General features: G+C 46.4%; 1 protein-coding gene across 1 annotated transcript in view; it reads right to left on the reverse strand.

The window, feature by feature from the left end:
* RP1 (RP1 axonemal microtubule associated) overlaps positions 1 to 18,138 on the reverse strand; it is a 225,597-nt gene that overhangs the window by 94,494 nt on the left and 112,965 nt on the right. Inside the window, exon 26 of the mRNA XM_065398305.1 lies at positions 10,146 to 10,371. Coding sequence (XP_065254377.1) covers positions 10,146 to 10,371 — 226 coding nt within the window. The remainder of the gene's footprint in view (positions 1 to 10,145; positions 10,372 to 18,138) is intronic.

Raw genomic sequence — 18,138 nt, forward strand, 5'->3', positions numbered from 1 at the left:
AAGGCTACAGAAGCCGAAAGACAATGGCTTACCATGGCCGCATGCAAGCCGAATTCTGTTGCCCGGACTGCGTCTGTGATCTCTAACACCAAAGCCGCAGGCACTCAATATTAAGATGCAAAATGCGACCTTGTACCGAAATCGCATGTGCTATGTAATGTGAATAGTGTTGTTCACCGTGAAAGAGTATAAACATTGTTCTGTAAAATGTATCTTTTTAAATACTTCTCTCCCTTTTTTCCCTCCCTCCCGCAGCTGCAAATTTTTCAAGCCTCCCTCCTCCGTCCCGAAGGCTATCTCAGATAAGGAGGCGAAAAAAAAGGACGAGAGAAGAGATGTTCTCTGAAATCATGGAATCGACCCGCAATGAAAGAGCTCATCTGAATAAGTGGAAGGACGCGGTTTCAAAGTGCAGGAAAGAGGCCAGTGAACATGAGGACAGGAGGGACCAACATGAGGACATGAGGGACCAATGTGAGGAAAGAAGGGACCAACGTGAGGACAGGAGAGACGCACGAGATGAGAGGTGGCGGCAGGAAGATCAGAGGAAGCAGGATGCAACGCTGTGGCTGCTGCGTGAGCAAACGGACATGCTCCGGCGTCTGGTGGAGCTTCAGGAATGACAGCAGGATCACAGACTGCCGCTGCAGCACCTGTATAACCACCCTCCCCCCTCACTATGTTCCATAGCCTCCTCACCCAGACGTGTAAGAACGCGGGGGGTGGGGGGTGGGGAGGCTCCGTGCACCCTCCCACTCCACCCCAGTGGACAGCCCAACCAAAAGGCTGTCATTACTTTGAACTTTTTTAGTGGCCTTTTCCTTCCCTCCTATCCTCCTCCCAAACCCCACCCGGGCTACCTTGTCAGTTCTCTCCCTCTTTTTATAATCAATTAATAAAGAATAAATGATTTTTAAATGATAGTGACTTTATTTCCTTAGAAAGCAAGCTGTGGGGGAGGGTGGGTTGCTTACAGAGAATGAGTCAATAAAGGGGGCGGGTTTTCATCAAGGAGAAACAAACAGATATTTCACACCGTAGCCTGGCCAGTCATGAAACTGGTTTTCAAAGCTTCTCTGATGCACAGCACTTCCTGGTGTGCTCTTCTAATCGCCCTGGTGTCTGGCTGCGCGTAATCAGCGGCCAGGCAATTTGCCTCAGCCTCCCACCCCGCCATAAAGGTCTCCCCCTTACTCTCACAGAGATTGTGGAGCACACAGCAAGCAGCAATAACAATGGGAATATTGGTTTGGCTGAGGTCTGAGCGAGTCAGTAACGTGCACCAGCGTCCCTTTAAACGTCCAAATGCGCATTCTACCACCATTCTGCACTTGCTCAGCCTGTAGTTGAAAAGCTCCTGACTACTGTCCAGACTACCTACCTATGTATGGCTTCATGAGCCATGGCATTAAGGGGTAGGCTGGGTCCCCAAGGATAACTATAGGCATTTCAAAATCCCCAATGGTTATTTTCTGGCCTGGGAAGTAAATCCCTTGCTGCAGCCATTTAAACAGAGTAGTGTTCCTGAAGACGCGAGTGTCATGAACCCTTCACGGCCAGTCCACATTGATGTTGGTGAAACGTCCCTTGTGATCCACCAGTGCTTGCAGCACCATTGAAAAGTACCCCTTGCGGTTTATATACTGGCTGCCCTGGTGCTCCGGTGCCAAAATAGAGATATGGGTTCCATCTATCGCCCCACCACAGTTAGGGAATCCCATTGCAGCAAAGCCATCCACTATGACCTGCACATCTCCCAGAGTCACTAGCTTGTGTAGCAGCACCTCAGTGATTGCTTTGGCTACTTGCATCACAGCAGCCCCCACAGTAGATTTGCCCACTCCAAATTGATTCCCGACTGACCGGTAGCTGTCTGGCATTGCAAGCTTCCACAGGGCTATCGCCACTCGCTTCTCAACTGTGAGGGCTGCTCTCATCTTGGTATTCTGGCGCATCAGGGCAGGGGAAAGCAAGTCACAAAGTTCCATGAAAGTGCCCTTACGCATGCGAAAGTTTCGCAGCCACTGGGAATCATCCCAGACCTGCAACACTATGCGGTCCCACCAGTCTGTGCTTGTTTCCCGGGCCCAGAATCAGCATTCCACGGCTAGAACCTGCCCCATTAAGAACATGATCTCCAAAGCGCTGGGGCCCACGGTTTGAGAGAATTCTGTGTCCATGTCCATATCACTCTCGTTGCCACGCTGCAGTCGCCGCCTCCTCCTCGCCTGGTTTTTCTGGTCCTGGTTCAGCATAAACTGCACGAGAATGCGCGAGGTGTTTACAATGTTCATGACTGCTGTCTTGAGCTGAGCGGGCTCCATGCTTGACGTGGTATGGCGTCCGCAGTGCAGTGTTCACCCAGGAAAAAAGGCGCAAAACGGTTGTCTGCCGTTGCTTTCCCGGAGGGAGGGGGAGGATGTACCCAGAACCACCAGCGACAATGTTTTTTGCCCCATCAGGCATTGGGATCTCAGCCCAGAATTCCAATGGGCGGGGGAGGCTGTGGGAACTATGGGATAGCTATGGGATAGCTACCCACAGTGCAACGCTCCAGAAGTCGACGCTAGCCTCGGTACATGGACGCACACCGCCGAATTAATGTGCTTAGTGTGGCCGCGTGCACTCGACTTTATACAATCTGTTTCCAAAAATCGGTTTCTGTAAAATCGGAATAATCCCGTAGTGTAGACATACCCGTAGAATAAGAAAGATGTGTATATTGAGAAAATGTAAAGCCAAAACAAAATCTTCTCACCATCTAGAGAGTTTTGGCTTTGATTATATACAGACTATCTACTCTGTCTAATTTAGAATAGAAGCTCTAAACTCTTGGGGCACTCCACCCCGCTCCACTCCCAAGCCCCAGTTCTGCTCCACCCCCAGCCCAACTCTACCCTCACTCCCTTTCTGCCCCAGACCAGTTCCACCTCTAGCCCCAGCTCCTCCCCCATCCCCAATCCACCCCCAGCTCCGCCTTCAGCCCACGCTCTGCTGCTGAGGAAGCAGTGGCTGTACAATAATGGAGGGGGGCGCAGCCAGATTCCGTTAATGGTAAGGTGGGGCGGGGGGTGACTGGAAAAGTTTGCACACCACTGCTGTAAATAAATAACTTAATTAGGAGATATCCTAAATCTTTGCATCATTAGCTTCTCTTCCTGACATGCTCCAAAGATCCAAATCTGCTGCTACTAGTCAGCAAAGGGCCGACAATATAACATATTTTAAATTGCTACATTTTTCACATTGCCATAATATGTCAGTCATAAAACTATCATAATTAGAGCCTGATGGGCCTGATTCCCCAATCTAGTGCAGCAGTTTCATTCCAGTGTAATTCCACTGATTTCAGTGTAGTTATGCCAGCAAAAAACTGCTGTAACGGAGTAGAGATTCAGGCCTTTGCTCAAAAAAAAAAAAAGCAGAGGATATATTGGAAAATACACTCTAAGCAGAACTATTGAATGCAAGCCAGTAGACATTACTTTAACATTATGAGAGGGATTTGTTAAACTGAGTTTAGACTGCTGTATCTAATATGAGGGCATCAAAGGGATAGAAAAGGGTCTAGAAAAGGGCAACATGATTTAGGAGGATTAATTAACATAGAATGGTTGGAAAAACGAGGATAGCACTTGCTACTAAACTGACCTTTTGGAAAATATACGATTGAAATCTTCAAGTAGCTATATAAGGATTCTTTAAATAAGCTCTAAAATCAAATGGAAAACCCCAGGACTTGAGGTCATGGACTGAAAAGTTGAAACAAGGGAGGTAAAATGCTTTCATGCAGAGGACGGTGAACTTCTGAAAGCCTCCATCAAAGACAGATGTAAAAGCAGCTACAATAGACATGTTCAAAAAAGAACGGAAGGGTTACTTAACATTAAAGACTATTACAGGAGTGCAGTGAGGAGAGACAGTGCTTAAGTATGTACCTTTTCAGGCCATAACAATTCAGTGTTTTGCTAACTATTGAAATTTTATCACGCACCTTGTGTTATCTGGTATTTTTCTTAACGTCCCAGCTCCTAGAGTCCAGTGATTACATGAGAAACTGAGTTATCATTTAAAAAAAAAGTCTCTAGCTCCTGTAATTGTTGCAAAAAAGCTTGAAAGGAGATCAAAGTGCATCATAATGTCTCAAAAACACCTGTCAGGGATGGTCTAGATAATACTTAGTCCCGCCATGAGTGCAGGGGACTGGACTAGATGAGCTACCAAGGTCCCTTCCAGTCCTACACTTCTATGAAATAAAACAGAGAATCCAAACTGTATTATTTTTTAAAATCTAATGATTTGGAGGGCCTATCTTGTGGTTTGGGATTGGCAATACTGTTTGATCTAAGGTAATCAGTTAGAGTCATTATAGTCCCCATCCTGCAAGCAATCTGCATGTGGAACTCTTATTTACTTCAAACAGAGTTACCTGCATGGATGGCTTGAAAACTCAAACCCTAGAGGTCAACATTATTTGTCAGTTTTGCCCACTGTATATATTTAAAAGTATTGCAGTCAGTTTTGTTTGAAAGACTATATTGATGTTGACATCTTAACATGTTTGGGAAGGTGGAAGAGGCATATCTGATAGTATTAAAATGGAAGAATAAGAAACTAGAAGTCACAGCTCTGTAAAAGTTTGTCTTTTCTCTCCACATACTATACATCATTCCAAACTCAACACTGTTCAGAGTAACTCTATTATCAGAGTTTTAAAATGGTCGCCCTCACTAGTTTAGACTCCTAGCTAATAGCAGATGAATTTAAGATGAAGTATAACTTACATTTTGTTCACTCAGTCTGCATATGTGATAAGCTTTTTCAACATTTACAGTTGTGTGATCATAATGACACAAATTGCCCAAATTATTTTCAGATCAGGTAGCTGCTATTAGTTCACATAGCTGCTATTTCACATGAAATTTTCAGCAGACTCTCAACAATTGTTCCCCGAAAGCTGTAATTGCCCCACTATCTGGCAAGTGATAAATACAAACATTATGGCATGGAGACATTTCAGTCATGACTCCTCTTCCACTTCTTTATAATTTCCTCTGTCATTTTATTTCCTTGATTTGAACTGATTCTATAAAACATACCTGAAAACATACCAGGCAAATATTGTATGCAAAAATTATGCTGGGAGTTTAAGTATTGCAGGTTTAGGCCCCAGTGCACTACTCGTAGACATAAAGTGATTAATGCATAAATGTTTGCAAGATCAGGGCTATAGACTGATACTAAAGTTGCCCACTAACTGTAGCTGTGGCCACAATACTCACTGTAACCATTATGTTTACAATCTTTTTCTTGGCAGCACCATCACTGCTGGCAGGACTTCTGGAAATGATGTTAAAGCAGTAAAGAACCAACATTTCTAACACTGTAATACAATGGTATCAAAAGATTCTAGTAAATCAAATATGTTGCATTTCTCAAGGGGTTTGTTACAAAATGACACCAGAGAATATAGGAATTCCCATACTGCCTCAAACAAAAAGTGCCCTATGTAGTTAGATATCCTGTGTCCGATAATAGCCACAGTCAGATGCTTCAAGTGAATGCAAAAAACCCAAATATACTTCCATAGTACACATATGTATGCAATGTGGAAGACAATTTCTTACCAATCTCAGCTATTGATCACCTTGTGCCATGACACATGTTGATTGATACCCATGGTAATTTTATCTTAACTTATGTAAGGGAAAATGCTAGTCTTTGTACCATAAAGGAAACCTTTCAATCAGGAAAAAGTGCAGGTATTAATTTACTTACTGTAGGTCAATGGATGCCTGCCTCAAATTGAATTTTTCCATAGATACTTGGAACATCTCTAGTGGTAAGATGGTGATAAACATTTGATAGTGATAAAAGTAATAACATTTGGACTTTTAATACTTTTGGTCACCTTTTGTACCATCTTATGATGGATGTGGTCCACTGACAACACTAGGATCACATAAAGTCAGCCATTTTTGACCTGGTGCTTTAACAGACTGGACATATTATTAGGAGAGTATTCTAATGCTGCTCTCTGTAGCTGCTCATAAATTTCTCAAAACAATTTTTTCCCTGATTTCCCTCAGTCCAAAAGTGAATTTTTTTAAGTTTGAGCCAAATTACTTCAACCATTTTTGATGTATTCAAGCATGGACAAAATAGATTTTTCCCCTTTATGTTCACATTACACAGTTTGCATTTAGATAATTTGAAAACAAATAAAAACATTGACATTTCTTGTACTGTATAGCTCTTTCAGATCAAAAGCTTAAGCCATGTTTGAAAAAAAAATCAGTTCTGCAGTCATGAGTATTGTGACAGACCCAGACCAGTGGGGTACAGGAGTCTGGTAGAGGGCAAATATACTGGTCACTGGATGAGTAGTTTTCTGTTCCCTGAGTGACCAGAGAAGGGGCTGCACTAGAGTAATCAGGAACCTGCTAGAACCAGTTAAGGCAGGCAGGCTAATTAGGACACCTGGAGCCAATTAAGAAGAAGCTGCTAGAATCAATTAAGGCAGGCTAATCAGGGCACCTGGGTTTAAAAGGAGCTCACTTCAGTTTGTGGTGCGAGTGTGAGGAGCTGGGAGCAAGAGGCACAAGGAGCTGAGAGGGAGAGCTGCTGGAGGACTGAGGAGCACAAGCGTTATCAGACACCAGGAGGAAGGTCCTGTGGTGAGAATAAGGAAGGTGTTTGGAGGAGGCCATGGGGAAGTAGCCCAGGGAGTTGTAGCTGTCATGCAGCTGTTACAGGAGGCACTATAGACAGCTGCAGTCCACAGAGCCCTGGGCTGGAACCCGGAGTAGAGGGCGGTCCCGGGTTCCCCCCAAACCTCCCAATTGACCTGGACTGTGGGTTCTTCCAGAGGGGAAGGTCTCTGGGCTGTTCCCCAACCCACATAGTGAATCTCTGAGGCAAGAAAATCTGCCAATAAGCGCAGGACCCACCAAGATAGAGGAGGAACTTTGTCACAGTATTTAAAGTAAAATTGTGAGCACTTACAGAATTTTTTTATCTTCTAGTTTATTTTCTTTTTCCTTTTTTTTTTTTTTTTTATTTTTTATTTTTTTCCTTGACACAATTCAGGCCACATTTGTCAGTTTTAAGCATCCATCACTTTAATAACTATTGAATGGATTTTCTTTGAGTTTGTTTAGTGTGACCAGATGCCCGATATTAGGGACTTTTGTCTTATATGGCAACTACTACTCCCCCTCTCTCCTCCTGATTTTTCACGCTTGCTATCTGGTCATCCTAGTCACTACGGGATCAAACCAAGTCAAGTCTGAAGAATGCTGATTCAGTAAGTGTAAAATCATGAACACTGGAAGTCAGCAAGACTGTCCTGAACTGCAGGGAAGGAGTTCCAAGTGTAATGAGAGTGACATGAAAGAAGGCATGATGAGGAGATGGGAGAAGGAGATAAGAAGAGGCACTCAGACATGAGGGCTGGTAGGTCAGGAAGTGGAGAAAAAATAAAACCTGAAGTGTAGAGGCAAAGGCAGAGTTATGCAGAACCTTGAAGGGTGAGAAGTCTGAATTTGACATGGAAGATGAAGGGAAGCCAGTGAAGGCTAAACAGGGATGAAAGCATCACTCTGAGCAGGAAGATTATTTTAGTGCCAGCATTTTGAACTGACTGGCCTCATGTAAGGAGACAAGCAGGAGGAAAAGTTGTCAAAGTCAGAAACAGAAGGAGATGAAAGAAGAGATTTTAGAGATGATGTAAGGAAGAACTGACAGTAACTGGTAGCAGTTACCCCTGGATTTGAGGGAAGGAATTGGGCAGGTAGAAGGTGGCAAGGGAAAGAGGAATCAAAATCAAATCTAAGGTTTCGAGTCTGTGTTGGGAGGATAATGTAGTTTTGAATGGAGAAAGCAGGGAGAGGATACCGTTTAGAGGGAAAAGATGAGTAATAAAGATCAGTGGCAAAGAACAGCAATAAAAAATGCAATGCCTCCTGAGTTGAGATTATAAAAATACTTTTCCATTTTGGTTAATGTTTTTGGAAAATTATTATTTTTTAATTAAGTGAATTTAGTGCTGGGGAAAGGTACCAGACTGATTTGAAAGCACTGGAGACAAATTATAAAATTGTATCAGGTTGTTGTTAGGTAATATGCAGCACATTATTTGTTTTGTTGGGTAAATGACTTGAGATGTGGTTTGTCCAGTACTTGTAGGCAATTACCCTTGTAAATGGGAAATGCAAATGGCTAGCGTTTCATTTTCTCGTTATGGAGAAATAGAAAATCCTTGGGCAGCCCTGCTGAGTTTATATTGATATTCAATTTAAATGAACCCAAAATCAATAGTTAATTTGTAGCTATAAACTTAAAAAGTTATGAAATTTCTAAAACCCATATTATGAATATTTTTTACTTGCTGCATATATCTTAACAAAGATGGTGTCCCTGCAAATACAACAACAGCAATAGTGTACCACCACTTTTAGCAGGGCTGAACTAATGCCCTGTTTTGAGCATATTCTCAACAATATACACAGTAGACATAATTCTCCACTACCTTGCACCTTGTGTAGCCATTTACAACTGGCCAGAGTGAGTGTACATACAGGGCTGGCTCCAGCATTTTTGCTGCCCCAAGTGGCGAAGGAAAAAAAAAAACTGATTGAGCTGCCGCCGAAGTGCCGCCGAAGAGGACGAGAGGGAGTGAAGGACCCACCACCGAATTGCCGCTGAAGACCCGGACGTGCTGCCCCAACAACAGACGGACTGACACCCCTTTCTATTGGCCGCCCCAGGCACCTGCTTTCTTCACTGGTGCCTGGAGCTGGCCCTGTGTACATATCAGAATGGCAGTATTTTACACTTCCTTGGCACAGTTGTAAATGACTGCCCAGTAGAGAATCAGGTCCTGAGAGTCAAATTCATACCTGACGCAACTCCACTAACGTCAGGCATTCATTTTCCTATTGCACCAATGTGTGGCATTTATGTCACATGGGGTTCCCAAGAGTGATACTGCGGCTCATGCGAATACTGTTTCCAGATTAGATGGGCCTCAATTCCACCTGCTCAATCCTAATTTATGTAACACCTTAATCAGTGAGGGTGTTACTTAAATTGCATACTATTCTGGAGAATGGGGAAAAGGGCAGGGGGTTGAGGGGAAATGAGTTTGTATCTCTGTCCTTCCCAACATTTCGATGGCCTGTGCTGTGTAGTAGGTCAAAACAGATGATCTAATAGTTCTTTCTGGCTTTAAACTCTATTGGAAGTCTCAGTTCCAATCTAGATTGCTTTTGGGGAAAATGACATACCTCCTAAAGGTATTAGCTTATCTTTTGGAATTAGTTGATTGTCACTGACTAAGTGTGGGATGACCCTTGTATACAGTGAGCCACTAATTCCTTGCATTCCTACTATCTCATCTCAAATACAATCTGCCTGAGCTATAACATACATAAGGTCTAGTTCAGGGGTCTATGATGCCAGATCATAGCTGCACCATCATCCTGTTAATGTCAAGGAAATTCTATAAAGATGTGATACATTAAATGATTTTTCCAGCTCCCTGTGCCACTATAAAAGCCCAGAAATTTGTTTCTTTGTTCTTTTTAATTGTTGTATGTGTTTCTTCTGCTCCACTTATAAAGATTCATGGTGTCAACAGAAATGTGGATAACCTCTGATGTCCTTCAAAAGATCCGTCCTAAAGTTATACATTGCCATTTTACAGAGAATAGCTCAAATCTGGTTTGAGCAACAACTACTCATTGCCCAGATCCTGAACTGCAGCTACAAAGCATTTTGTGCAACTTAGGAATGTGTGACATCAACCTTATTTCAAGCTGTCTTGGTGTTCCCCGCTCCTCGGTCAATGTGTGCCTTTTGGTTGCTTTAAGTAGCACCAGTTGACAGTGTTTTAGGGGGCAGTTGCAGCAGCCAAGCACCACAGGAGCATAGGGATAAACTGACCACATCCCTTGGCCTGTGGGAGAGAAGGGGTTTTGTCAGAACTACCACATTGGCTCTGTGCTGGGAGGGATTGTCTTGTGGCTGGTTACACTGGCTTTTAGCTTTGCACTGGAGGGGTGGGTATGAATAGCTCACAAAGCAACCCAGGATACATCCCTTCAGGTTTAATAAAAATTTGTTATAATGTAAGCGACACATACTTGACAAAAGCTCCTTTTCAGACATCCCAATTGCTACTTCTGTCCAGGTGTCTCCATCATCCTGATCTTCAGCTAGCCAGCAGTCTACAGCCAGACAAATCTCCCCGTCAGAGGTAGGGGCCATTCTTTCAAGTCTCACCTCCTCTAGGTACCAGCTGGGGCCATTTCCACTGTTGTCATGACCAATGCGGATTTTATACAGTTGCCCAAGACCTTTGAGATTAATCTGTAACAGCAAAAACAGGAGAGTCTGTTATAACATTGCCTTGTATTAGTTCATCTTGTACCGATAACTGTGCTTATAAATTGAGTACACAATTAATGTGTGGCCGTGGGTTTGTGCCTCTTGGAAAATGAGGTCTTACCCCATACTGAATGAGACTGTGAGAGTGGTAACACATGTCAAGCAGTATCTGTCACAATCAGGGTCCAGACACCCCAAGGGGAGAACAGGGGGTCTGAACCCCAAAGAGTAAGAAAGACCCTGATTGTCACGGTACCTAATTGCACAAGTAAGTTAACTGACTGCAGTGGTGTATGGTATTTTCAGAATGAATAAGGGGATCGGACAATCTGGTCTATTTTTTTGGGTCTCCAGAGACCATCTCTTTTTGTGGCTGAGAATTCAAAGTTTCTTTTTCAAAATAAAACTATTTAAATAAAAAGGCATTTTCCTATCACTGCTGCATCAGAAGGTACATTTTGCAAGGCACTTTGTCGGCAGGGCACTTTTAACTATTTCTACAACTCATCAGTCTTCAGTGGACCCTTTTATCTTAATCTTTTATTTTTATGTGCTTTGGTGTCAGGGGTTAGCTGTTTCTGCTGTGCTGATACCCACAATGTAGTGAATTTAAACAGTAAAACACAACCATTATGCCTCACAGAATATTGCAATATTGAAATAAAAGCCACTTTGTCTGGGGCTGCAGGAGAAGTTTGCTGAGCAATGCAGAAGGCAGCAACCTAAACATAAAAAGCAGGGTTAAGCACTTTAGTGTCTCTTATCTTCCGTGATGGCTGTGACAGCTGTTGATATGGAGAAAAATCACAGAGAACTGTCTGACAGAAAAATACCTGGTTTTCTTTCCCCGTCATACCAAACTGATAGCGTTCAGAATAAAGGCTGGCTAGGGCAAACCAGTTAAGATAAACATAATCCTATTAGTCAGAATCACTAAAAATGATGAGAGCTACGTTTTATCTTAAAGGCGCAGCCAGCGCAACAGAGGACTGTTTAATGGTCCACTACCCCAGCGCTCCTAGAAGCATTATTCATCAGGCAGACATAATGCCCTCCAGGAGTATAATGGGATGGTTGCCACTTCACTATCTCTTCACGGGATGCAGGTTGTGCTTCCTCCCTACGTGGGGCCAGCTCTGTGGATCTGGGCAGAGTAGGGTCATGTCCCTTTCACTCTTCCTCTTGAGAGCTTTGAATTGTCAGTGACACTAGGCTGGCATACCCTAGTGCTTCCTGGGCACAAGGACTACAGTTGGGCCTGGACACAGCTCTGGGGCTCAAGGATGGGGGAAAGATTCCTGAATCCTCTTCCACCTCTCTTGTATTACAGAGCCAAGCCAGGCACAATTAAAGTCATGTATGGCTTCTATGACATTCTGTCTGACATGTGCGGCGATGGCATTATGTATGACAGTAAATCTATACATATGGCTGAAGTTAGCAGTGTGCCCACATTAGCATCATATGTTTTACCTGCAGCAGAGAGCTATGGCATTTGAAAGTGGGTGGCCAAAACTGACACAGATATGGGATATGGTGCGGATACTGAGAACCAGTGAATGGCAGCAGGCAAATCACACAATCTGACACGAAGCAAGTGCAGGGTATAAAGTGAGCTGGTTCTAACAAGGTTGCAAACCTTTAATCCAGCCTCTAAAATGCAGACTCCTAAGGTGAGGGAGTATTATAAACATATTTAACAAAGTGTCTGAGTTCTGACATTTTGTTGTGAAGTATGTAAATTGCATTGTTAGTCAGGGACAGACCTAGCACTTTTTGGAGACCATTTTAAGTCCTGGGCAATGCCTGTTACCTGTGGTGCAGTATTATTAGAGGGAATAAAACAGGTTCAATTCTACAGCTCCGGTACCAGGCTTGAACTCTGGCTCATCTGCTGCATCAAGCTCTGAGGCAGGTGTGCGCTCCATCTCTAAACATGATACTCCCATGACTCTCATTCTCCTCACTGGAGATGCCTTTGGAGTTGGAGTCACTGATACCAAACCACTAAAAAGCCCATCACTGATATGCTTTTTAAACAACTGAAGCAGTGAACTGACTGTAAACCAATTGGAACTGTTATTGAGAAAGAATGCAATAGCTATTATTGCTATCTTTGTGTAGGGCCCCAGGAGAACAAAGACATGCCTTTGTTACTGATATTTAACTTTATCTATAGTGCTATTCATATCCCAGAATCAATGTTACATTGAGAGTTTTGTTCAAAGGCAAGGTTAGCGTGGGAGACAGAGTTCCGAACTGGACCACTGTGGGAAGCTGTATATTGTGATTCCATTTGGGCAGACCAATAGCACAATGGGATAGGGAGGACTGGGGAGAATGGGTGGGGACAGCACAGGAAAGCTGACCAAGGGAAAGAAAAATGGCCAATGTGAAACAGAGACTAGTAAGGGAGCAGGGAAATGATGGGGCCTTCATCTTGATGGGGGGGACTGGACTCTTCCCCATTACTGAACAGTCAGACAGACAAGATGAAAAGGTGGTTCAAGGCAAATGAAGGCTGGGAAGAGCTCTGTGCAGAAAGGAGAGCTCAGGGCTGTCAAAAGCCTGAGGTGAAGATCCTGAAGTGACTGTTTCAGCCTGATTCCACTAAAGTTCTATTTAGCTTCTCAAATGAATGTTTCTGCTCATATGTGCTGGAAGTAGGGGTGCTACTGCACCCCCTGGCTTGAAGTGATTTCTATCATATACAGGGTTTACAGTTTTGTTCAGTTGCTCTCAGCAATTATAAAAATTGTTCCAGCACCCCTGTTTCTGTGCCTTTGTAGTGCTCGCAGAACTCCCTGACATTCCGAGTACAACATAAGGGGGCACAACTTCACTGAAGTCAAATTGCATCCATGCATGCCAACTGTGAATTTGACCTGTAGAGTTAAAAAGCAAACAAATGGATTTGACTTGACAAAACAGCAGAGAACATCTCTATCCAATCTATTCAGAAAGGACTGGAGGTGTTGGAATTGTTGCATGCAGGACCTAATGAACACACACAGCATGTTTCTAAAATCAAGTTTCTAAAATTGAAAGGTTTGTTAGAGTAAAAGTCATGTAAAACACAGAGCAGTGTCACTTTAAAAATGTGATTAATATTCTTTTCACATTCAATGAGTGGATTATTAAAGTGCATTCTTGTGCCAAGAAATTCATGTTCATTTTTTGCTGGAAACTAAGGCAGGAATGCTAATGACAGACAGCAAAGCAGGTATGTATGATGTTCTGAAAGGACATACAAAAACTTTACAAGTTTAGTCCATCTGTTGTTGTAGTTTGGGGTGGGATCAATTTATCTTGCTGTTAGATCAGATCTCACATTGGTCTCACAGCAGTACTGACTTACTAAAATGTTGCTGTTTGCCAACTGGAATGCTGTCAAACATATGTCAGATTTAGCTCTTGCAGTGCAATGCAGATGAAAATGCTCTCACAATCACACTGTACTGCTAACAATTGTTTTTTTCCATCTTAAGGACTGCATCTTGAAGTTGTTCCTTCATTTCCAAGGTTGACTAAATCATCTTGAACTACCTCACAAATCAAATGCAAACTGGCATTTACAAATCTACTTTCACGCCCAGAACATTTTGTAAGTTGTTGTAGAGCAAAGTTGATTTGTTTCCCTAGTAACTAAAATGCTCATAAAAACTCTTCTAGTCTCTTTCTATTATGGTACAATGGCTGCAAAAGTAACAATCAGTTTTATGTGGCGCTTGTCTTTCTGGCATAGCTGCAACAAAGGGTCTCAGGGAGCAGAAAGGATGGATCTTGTGGTTAAAGCCCAAGATTTTAAAAACGGGAAGGAGGAGGATCCGGGGGAACTACAGGCCAGTCAGCTTCACCTCAGTCCCTAGAAAAATCATGGAGCAGGTCCTCAAGGAATCAATTTTGAAGCACTTCGAGGAGAGGAAAGTGAGCAGAAACAGTCAGCATGGATTCACCAAGGGCAAGTCATGCCTGACTAACCTAATTGCCTTCTATGAAGAGATAACTGGCTCTGTGGATGAGGGGAAAGCAGTGGACATGTTATTCCTTGACTTGAGCAAAGCTTTTGATATGGTCTCTGTGACGGTCCACGCCCCTAATGTTGCGGGCGGCATGGACTATCCGCCACTGTCTGTCAAATAGCCCTTTAAGCCAGGGCAGTATAGCCTAGCGGCCAAAGTCTATGACGTCCCCTTCTCCTCAAGGGGACGCAGCCTAACGGCAGGAGTCTGGAACCCAGCCCGTGGCTACCGGGCGGTAGGGCCTATAGGCCAGAGTCCCGGAAGCAACCCTCGGGCGGAGGGTAGCGTGGCCTCGCGGCCGGAGTCCCAAAAGCGACCCTCGGGCGGAGGGTAGCGTGGCCTCGCGGCCGGAGTCCCAAAAGCGACCCTCGGGCGGAGGGTAGCGTGGCCTCGCGGCCGGAGTCCCAAAAGCGACCCTCGGGCGGAGGGTAGCGTGGCCTCGCGGCCGGAGTCCCAAAAGCGACCCTCGGGCGGAGGGTAGCGTGGCCTCGCGGCCGGAGTCCCAAAAGCGACCCTCGGGCGGAGGGTAGCGTGGCCTCGCGGCCGGAGTCCCAAAAGCGACCCTCGGGCGGAGGGTAGCGTGGCCTCGCGGCCGGGGTCCCAAAAGCGACCCTCGGGCAGAGGGTAGCGTGGCCTCGCGGCCGGGGTCCCAAAAGCGACCCTCGGGCGGAGGGTAGCGTGGCCTCGCGGCCGGAGTCCCAAAAGCGACCCTCGGGTGGAGGGTAGCATGGGGGTTTTTCACCAACTCAGCGGGGGGGTTCCGACCGAAACACGCTGAGCTTCCCTGGGGGGGGGGAAGGTACCACTCTGTCACCCTCCCGGGGTCCCTTCTTACCAGAGTCTCCGCTGGGGTCTCCCAGGAGTCGACGGGTCCTTGGTGCTCGGCGAGTTAGGTTGTCCCCTGGGTCTCCTCTAAGCGCCGGGGCGCCGGCGGGCCGTGGACGGCGTCTCTTCCCGGCGTAGCCACCGGCTGTGGCTGGTCCGCCGCAGGAGCTTCCCCAGCAGGTCCTTCGCCTACGGGCTCCAGCCCAGACTGAGCCGGTCTCCTTCCCTTTATACTCCTATAGCACTTGGAGCATGCCCAGTCCGCCCAGGGAGGCGGGACTTCCGCTGTCAGTCCCTGGGGCTTAACTCCTTCCGGGTTAAGGCGGGGTTGACTGGCCCCTCCCTCTAGTCCCTGGGGCTTAACTCCTTCTGGGCTAAGGCGGGTTGCCTGGCCCCTCCCTCTAGTCCCTGGGGCTTAACTCCTTCTGGGCTAAGGCGGGGTTGCCTGGCCCCGCCACACACCCTCCCCCTTAAGAAGGACCGTCCCCGGGGCTGGTCCGTCTCCCCAACCTCCTCTCCCTGCCTAGAAAAGAAATCCGCGTTAGCATGCGCCTTACCCGGACGATGAAACACGCGGAAGTCGTATGGTTGGAGGGACAGGTACCAGCGCATAATTCGGGGGTTCGCATCCTTCATGCTGTGTATCCATCTGAGGGGGGCGTGGTCGGTGATCAATTTGAAGGTATTCCCCAGTAAGTAATAGCGCAGGGCATCAATGGCCCATTTCGCCGCCAGGGCCTCTTTCTCGATTGTTGCGTAGTGTTTCTCGCGAGGGAGTAGTTTTTGGCTTAGATATAGGACTGGGTGTTCCTCCCCCTCCCATTCCTGGGAGAGGACCGCTCCTAAGCCTACCTCCGACGCATCTGTTTGGAGAATGAACTCCTTTGAAAAATCGGGGTGTCGCAAGACCGGCTTCTGCATGAGTCGGTCTTTCAGCGTCCTGAAGGCCTTGTCACACAGGTCGGACCATTGTACCTGTTGTGGCTGGGAGTTTTTTGTCAGGTCCGATAGGGGTGTAGCTATGGACGCAAAGTCCGGTACAAAGCGACGATAGTACCCGGCTAGTCCCAAGAACTGGCGTACCTGTTTCTTCGTCGTGGGCGTAGCTGTGTCCATAAGGGCTTGTACCTTATTGATTTGGGGGCACAACTTCCCTCCCCCTATGACATACCCAAGGTAGGTCACCTCTTCCTGGCCGAGATGGCATTTCGCCGGATTGGCCGTGAGTCCAGCTGCTCGGAGGGCCTGGAGGACTCCCCTGAGGTGGCGAAGGTGGTCTTTCCAGCTGCGACTGTAGATCACGATGTCATCTATATATGCTGCTGCGTATTGATCGTGAGGCAACAAGAGCTTGTTCATCAGCCGCTGAAACGTTGCTGCAGCGCCGTGTAACCCGAATGGCATGGTTACAAAGTGGTAGAGGCCGAAGGGTGTTGGGAAGGCCGTTTTCTCTCGGGAATTGGGTGTCAGGGGGATTTGCCAGTATCCTTTAGTTAAATCTAGGGTCGACAAATACCTCGCTCCCCCGAGTCGTTCTAGGAGTTCTTCTACCCGGGGCATTGGATATGCGTCAAACCTAGAGATGGCATTAACCTTCCGGAAATCGATACAGAATCGAGTGGTCCCGTCGGGTTTCGGGACCAGGACAATGGGGCTGCGCCATTCACTCTTCAACTCCTCGACTATACCCATTTCAAGCATTGTGTCCAACTCTTGTCGCACTGTGGCCCACATCTTCCGGGGTATGGGACGATGGTTATCTCTCACCTTCTGGCCCGGCGTCGTCGCGATATGATGGCTCGTCAGGTTGGTTTGTCCCGGGTGGGTTGATAGCACATAGGGGAAGTCCTTTACAAGCCGTGATATTTGGTCTCGCTGTGCCTGGGTAAGGCCGGCCCCGAGTGTCGCTGGCTTGTGGTCTAAGGGTTCCCCTGCTAGGGGTCCCAATTCTGGGTCTGGAGGCGAGAAGGTGATGAACAAGGATTCCCTAACCTTCCAGGCCTTTAAGAGATTCACATGGTAAGTCCGGGTGTCCCTCCATCGTCCCGGTAACCGGACTTCATAATCTACGGGTCCGACCCGTCGGATCACCTCGTATGGTCCCTGCCACTTGGCCAGGAGCTTTGATTCTGCCGAGGGTAACAAGAGTAACACCCGGTCCCCGGGGTTAAAGCTACGTGCCTTAGCCCCTCTGTTATATAGTCGAACCTCTGTCTCTTGGGCCTGTCGCAGATGCTCCTGGGCAAAAACCCCCAAGGTTTGGAGCCGTTCTCGCAGACGTAGCACATACTGGGTGGTTCCGAGCACGCGAGTCTCCTGAGTCTCCCAGTCTTCCCTTAAGAGGTCCAAGATCCCTCGGGGCTGCCTGCTGTACAGAAGTTCGAAGGGCGAGAACCCGGTTGACGCTTGGGGTACTTCTCTTATGGCGAACAGCAGGGCTGGCAATAATGTATCCCAATGGCTGGGGTCTTCTTCTACGAACTTCCGCAGCATGGACTTCAGGGTACCATTAAAACGCTCCACCAGCCCGTCTGTCTGGGGATGGTAAACTGACGTTCGGAGCGTCCGTATATTCAGGAGGCGGCACAATTCTGCTATCAATTTCGAGGATACGTTAGTACCCTGATCAGTCAGGATCTCCGCGGGTATCCCGACCCTAGCGAAGACCTTCATGAGTTCGGTGGCAATCGCCGGTGCCGTGGCCGCTCGGAGGGGAACAGCCTCGGGATACCGGGTCGCGTAGTCCACGATTACTAAAATAAATCGATTCCCTGTCTTGCTTCTTTCTAAGGGTCCCACTAAATCCATTCCGATACGTTCAAAGGGTACGCCGACCACCGGCATGGGTATCAACGGGGCTCGGGGTACACCTTTTGGTCCCGCCTGTTGGCATTCTGGGCAG

The sequence above is a fragment of the Emys orbicularis genome, chromosome 2, assembly GCF_028017835.1.
Source record: "Emys orbicularis isolate rEmyOrb1 chromosome 2, rEmyOrb1.hap1, whole genome shotgun sequence".
Classification (NCBI taxonomy): Eukaryota; Metazoa; Chordata; order Testudines; family Emydidae; genus Emys; species Emys orbicularis.